Source organism: Armigeres subalbatus, chromosome 2 (genome assembly GCF_024139115.2).
Source record: "Armigeres subalbatus isolate Guangzhou_Male chromosome 2, GZ_Asu_2, whole genome shotgun sequence".
NCBI classification, from domain to species: Eukaryota; Metazoa; Arthropoda; class Insecta; order Diptera; family Culicidae; genus Armigeres; species Armigeres subalbatus.
Window position 1 is genome coordinate 167,475,531 of NC_085140.1, and position 6,396 is coordinate 167,481,926.

Genomic DNA, 6,396 nt, shown 5'->3' on the forward strand with positions numbered 1-6,396 from the left:
CCTGTTGAAAAATAGCAAAACCCACATGTTTCAGTAAAGGAAAACAAATCTGCCTTTAAAATTTTCACAGCTACGCGTTACATGGGGGAGGGAGGGGGTACCAAAAGTGTTACTTTTTGTTACAAGGGGAGGGAGGGGGTCAAAAACTCGGATTTTTGCGTTACGTAATTTGTGAACAGACCCTTACGTGAACGGTTCAACTTCTCATAGAACTTTCGTGCGTTATTAGTGCGGTATAGTTCCTCCGTCTCTTCACGGTCTCGATTTTCCTGCTGGTGATTTTTCCTCTGGAAAATCGAGTTTTGTCTGTTCCACGCCCGTTTGTATCGTGCCTCGTTGGCCCTCGTGCGGTGTTGCAGCAATCTCGCCAATACTGCATTCTTCTCCTCAACTAACTGCTCACATTCGCCGTCATACCAGTCGTTTCTCTGATCGGGAGCCACGGTGCCTAGTGCAGCGGTTGCGCTGCTTCCAATGGCGGATCGAATATCTCTCCAGCCATCTTCAAGATATGCTGCGCCTAGCTGCTCTTCCGTTGGGAGTGCCACTTCCAGCTGCTGCGCGTATTCTTGGGCTAGTCTACCGTCTTGTAGCCGCCCAATGTTTAGCCGCGGCGGACGACTCCGACGCCTGATGTACACCGTCGAGAGTTTTGAGCGCAGACATACTGCAACGAGGTAGTGGTCGGATTCAATATTCGCACTGCGGTAAGTGCGTACGTTCGTGATGTCGGAGAAGAATTTACCGTCGATTAGAACGTGGTCGATTCGGTTTTCCGTTACTTGATTAGGTGATTTCCATGTGGCCTTGTGGATATTCTTGCAGGGGAAGAAAGTGCTTCGGACTACCATTCCGCGGGAGGCTGCAAAGTTTATGCATCGTTGGCCGTTGTCGTTCGATGCGGTATGCAGACTATCCGGTCCGATGACCGGTCTATACATTTCCTCCTTTCCTACTTGAGCGTTCATGTCACCGATGACGATTTTGACGTCCCGCAGTGGGCATCCATCGTATGTCTGCTCCAGCTGTGCATAGAACGCTTCTTTCTCGTCGTCAGGTCTCCCTTCGTGTGGGCAGTGCACGTTAATGATGCTAGAGTTGAAGAATCGGCCTTTTATCAATAGCTTGCACATCATTGCGTTAATTGGGTGCCACTCAATCTCGCGTTGGCGCATCTTTTCCAGCACTATGAAGCCGGTTCCCAACTCATTGGTGGTGCCACAGCTTTGGTAGAAGGTAGCCGCTCGATGCCCGCTTTTCCACACTTTCTGTCCTGTCCAGCAGATTTCCTGCAGCGCAACGACATCGAAGTTGCGGGGATGTAATTCATCGTGTATTATCCTGTCGCAACCTGCGAAGCCCTCCTTAGGGCCCTCCTTAGCCGTGCGGTAAGACGCGCGGCTACAAAGCAAGACCATGCTGAGGGTGGCTGGGTTCGATTCCCGGTGCCGGTCTAGACAATTTTCGGATTGGAAATTGTCTCGACTTCCCTGGGCATAAAAGTATCATCGTGTTAGCCTCATGATATACGAATGCAATAAATGGTAACCTGGCTTAGAAACCTCGCAGTTAATAACTGTGGAAGTGCTTAATGAACACTAAGCTGCGAGGCGGCTCTGTCCCAGTGTGGGGATGTAATGCCAATAAGAAGAAGAAGAAGAACCTGCGAAGCCTAGCGACTTGCAGTTCCATGTTCCAAGCTTCCAATCGTGATCCTTTATTCGTCGCCTAGGTCGTTGCCGATTGTATCGAATCGTTTTATCTTCTATGTCGTTCGTAATGGTTGATTTTGAAGGCGGCCTATTGGGCCTGCGCAAACTGTCTCGTCGGAGGGCCGTCGTGTCAGGGCTGTTTAGCGTCCCACCTAACACCAGGACTTGGGCTTGGGAGCTTTGAGCGGCACACGGTCGCATTGGCGGAGCCTACTTGCGGATACATGCAGCTTTTTATCAAGACAAAATTTTCAAAACGACTTATTTGCTTTTTAAATAAAGATTCTAACGTCGATTTGACGAACCTGATAGTACTCCCACACAAACCAATACTAGCAATAGGTAGGTGAAGGTTAGGGCTACATGTTGCTGGCGTTGGTTTGCCTTGAAGTGATATCAGATTCGTCAAATCGACGTTTGAATCTTTCTTTACAAAAGCAGATAAGTCGTTTTGAAAATTTTGTCTTGTTATACAGGTTTAACAGGGCCCACTGTCAAACCCCACCACATCCTAGGCAGGCGCCACATCTTGCAGATGGCCTGGGGAGGGATCGTCAAGCCCTTGGACATAGTCCCTGCTGCCCCTTTTACGCTAAAATGTCCTCCTTTTTTAGATATTTTGTGAAAACGGTTGCTTGAATAACCTTTTCTGAATAAATTCTAGTTTAATATTATTAAATTAACAAACAATATAATAACAAAGATCCATTCAACAAAAAACACGTGTGCAACACGTTTGTGTTTTTTTGCTAATCAGAAATATTTTCCTATATGCTTTCGAACAAATTCAATGTACATATCGAAAAATTAATATGTGAGTTACAGTAATGCAGGTGTGGACGATATCAAAAAGAGTCGGAAATGTGAGAAATTGTTTAGGAAAAAAATGCAAATATACTTCTCACCTATCGAATTGCCTTTTGAACGCATCGCACGGTACGTTTCTTGAATATGCTATGCTATGCCTATAATGGAATGAAAATCTGAACTAATCAAAGCAGTTTTCAGTTTCTTTAGTCTAAAACAGTTTTAAATTTCTTCAGTTGAGAACTTTGTAGACCGGTCATACAGTTATAACAGTATCATTCTCAATCACATGCCTTGAAGTGTGATTCTCAATAGCATGAAGAAAAAAATTTCACTGGTATACTAAGGGGTCGTACACTAATTACGTAAGCACTTATGAGGGTAAGGAGGTCTGCCATTTGTTTACGCTCCATATAAATAAAAAATGATTTGTATGGAAAAAATCTTACATGGGGGAGGGGGGTTGAAAAACCCAGAAAAATTGCTTACGTAATTAATATACGGCCTCTAAGCATCTTGTGTTCGTTCCTAATACCGTTTTGACTCAAATCCCAAACAGACATATATTCCGAACACTCATTACATTACATTAACTCATTTATGTATATAGAAAAGAGAAGATATACTGCCGTTATACGCATAACTGTCCCATGTATATAGGGAGTCCCAGCAAACATGGGACAAATATGCGTATGAAGGCAGTATAGATGTGCCTTAAAACCCCTTTAATGTATTGACATCTCATGAGCTGGACGGATTCGGACCCTTGGTATTTACCAACAATTTTTCATCAGATTGTGAATCATACTGGTTGTTAATGGCATTGTCATGGAAACGAATAATTTCAGATTACTCCTCTTCATTCCTTGGGTATACAATGGAATAATCATTGTTGTAGGACCCGATAACCTTTCGTTTATTTCATCATTAGCGATATGCTTCCAATAGTATACTATAGTTCATCTCCTTCTAGTTAAACTTTCTGACCAGGTCTGGGAGCTTCAACTTTTGGCTTGACCGCAGCATCCTGAGCCTTTCCCGTAACATCTTCCTTCGGGGCACCCTTTGGGCCAGCATTGGGCACGGCAGCCTGATCTAGCTTTGGAGCTCCTGGCAGATCAGCCTTGGGCTTTCCGGCAGCAACCTTGCCTGCGTCCTGGGCATATACGGCACACACCAATCCAACGAACAGGAGAACTAGAGTTAGCTTCATGTTGACTGATTCTGCTACTGTTAACAAATAACTGATGCTCATTCATTTTTTGTATCGCGTATTTATAGGTGGTAAGTGATATTCTGGAACATCTGTCTGGTAGATAAAAATCTACCTTCAAATGTTTGTCATATTACGATAATCCTATGATTCGCGAGATTTGTTCAAATAAAGAAATGTGATTGAAATCAGTCTAAAACGCGCCTCTAGGAATTACCTTTATCAATTAAGTCGTCATTATTGATACATACAAACGTTGATGAGGTATCGAAATCATTCATTGAGTCTTCGTTGATTATATAAATTCGATTAATAATCTCTAATTGTGATAATGATAACTATGCACCTATACTCCGAGCACCTAATCTCAAATGTAACATAACAACATAACGATATCAATTTAACACCTTCTGACTAATTCATCCGTTACGCTGCTGGGTTAAACGCCCCATTGTCTAAAAGTCTCTAAGCAACGCAGTCACAACAAACAGCATGCAATTAAACAATTATGCAAACGATCGAGTTTTGAATTCACGCGGCGGCGCTTCTATAGAAAGAGAGCGAACGATCAGGAACAAGCCCGACAAAGTGAGTTTATCGATTAGATGACCGCAGTCCGCTTGATGAAGTGCGCAAAAAAAAGTTGCTGATAATTGGATGTGCTGCACACCCGTTTTTTTAACCCTCTCCGGATGATATATTTATTAGTTAAATATCAGACTAACGCCGAATGGGCTAGTGCACTATCAATAAGTAGAAGTCGTCGCTTGTATCCGGAGAACCAAAGAAAAGATTTTAATTAGTAATATTATAATAAGAAAATATATTATATTTGACCAAAAGAATAGAATCAGCGAGGTCTTCAATCCGTTTTAATCAAAGTTCTAAATAAATATTTCATCATTTCCGCTTAACTTTTAAGTGGTATCTTACCTTAACAGAGGGGGCGAAATCGGCTTTAATTGATCTTAAAAAACCCCTTCGATTTTTTTGTTCGAAACTTCACTCAAAATTTCCTTCAATTATCATTTCATAGTTCTTTTCTGAAAAAAAAATCAACAGATTAATGTTCCTTAAATTGTTCAAAAAATTATTTCCCGAGTGTTTCCCAAAGTTTTTCAAAAAAATATCGAATTTACTCTTCCTGGTTCCATACCAAAATTCTTCCAACTATCTCCAATAATTCTTAAGCAATGGAACCACAGGTTCATATAGGAATTTTCCAGAAGCATTTCAATGCAAATTATTTTTAACTGTTTTTACATAAAAGTCTTCGTTTTTTCAGTAATATTTTCAAAGGCTCTGTAAATAAAAATCTGTTCTTAATGTAGTGGAAATCCGGAATAGTCAACTAGCGATTGATATTATTTTCTTGTTTAGCTTGTTTTTTTTTGTTTAGCCAAAAGGGTTAAAACCAAGTTATCCCTGACATAGCTTGATCTAAGCGAATACGCACGCGATTGGTTCTCAACAGTCGTCACGTGGATGTTTTACATCGGCAAAGTAAAGTAACATGCTTACCTAATTGTGTTATTAGTTGAGGAAGCTTGATTTCTCCACCCTCATTGAGACTATGTAGCTATGGCGTTGAACGGATAAATTAGGAAAAGTACTATTTCCACCTATTCTTTGTTGGCGATGATGAAACCATTTCGTATCGTGTGCGGTTGATATGATTGTATTCTAATCAATTGTTCTCAACGTGAACTGGTCGAACAATTTTACGTCAACCATTTCTTTTAATTGTTCTACTTTAGTGGGAAAATGAATCATTTTTTGCCCCTATAAAAAGGTGATTCAGCGGATGAATGGGCATCAGTGTCTGTCGGTAGTTTGAACGTTTATAATAATAGCTGAGTGAAAATAAATACAAATAAAAATGAAACTGATTGTGGTTCTCCTGCTCGTCGGATTGGTGTGCGCCGTGTACGCTCAGGATGCTGCCAAGGATGCAGCAAAAGATGCCACCAAGGATGCCAAGGATGCGGCGGGCAAAGCCAAGACCGATCTGCCTGATGCTTCCAAGGCGGACAAGGATGCAGTGACCACCCCGGATCCAAAGGATGGTCAGAAGAAGGTGGATGATGCCGCGGCAAAGGGTAAGGACGCGGCGGCCAAGGCAAAGGAAGATCTTGCCGGAGCGGGAAAGAAGCTTCAGGATGCGTTCAAGCTATGAGTAAAATGTGTCTTTAACATAACGGTTGAAGATTGATACGCAGTTAAGTTATAAGTGAACAGTGCTGAAATAAAAACGTTCTTCGCAAAAATAATATATTTAAAAAGGATTTTGAATAATAAAAAACTGTCCGAAAAAGTTACAAGTGTTGTGGTCGACTAGGTGAACTTCAAGGCTTCGTTCATTCTGGAACAAAATAAGTATTTGAATGTAGAGTGTTTAATTCATTTTATACCTACTTAGGCTGACTAAACGTTCCGAAGTTTACGGAAGTAACAGTATCGTTTTCAGATCTTGTTGTACTGTCCCGCCGTAATCTAAAAAATCCTCAATTTGTCCCGTCATTGAGGATTTTTCCAAAGTGCTTTAAAATTCATTTTCGGTATAAAGCCAAAAAATTCAACAAAATCCATCAAAAGAGTGTAAAATCTTCAGTTTTTTATGTTGATATAGAAAGAATGCTATCCAAGTCTTTCGAAGTAGGTTTT

At 41.3% G+C, this 6,396-nt stretch overlaps 1 protein-coding gene across 1 annotated transcript; it reads left to right on the forward strand.

The window, feature by feature from the left end:
• Nucleotides 1–5,531: 5,531 nt before the first annotated feature.
• LOC134215446 (uncharacterized) lies at nucleotides 5,532–6,014 on the forward strand. Its single transcript, XM_062694635.1, has one exon. The coding sequence runs from the start codon at nucleotides 5,612–5,614 to the stop codon at nucleotides 5,906–5,908; it is 297 nt and encodes a 98-aa protein (XP_062550619.1). The 5' UTR covers nucleotides 5,532–5,611; the 3' UTR covers nucleotides 5,909–6,014.
• Nucleotides 6,015–6,396: the final 382 nt, after the last annotated feature.

Excerpts from the sequence above, each read along its gene's own strand:
- LOC134215446 (XM_062694635.1), top strand. The coding sequence starts at position 5,612 with ATGAAACTGATTGTGGTTCTCCTGCTCGTCGGATTGGTGTGCGCCGTG.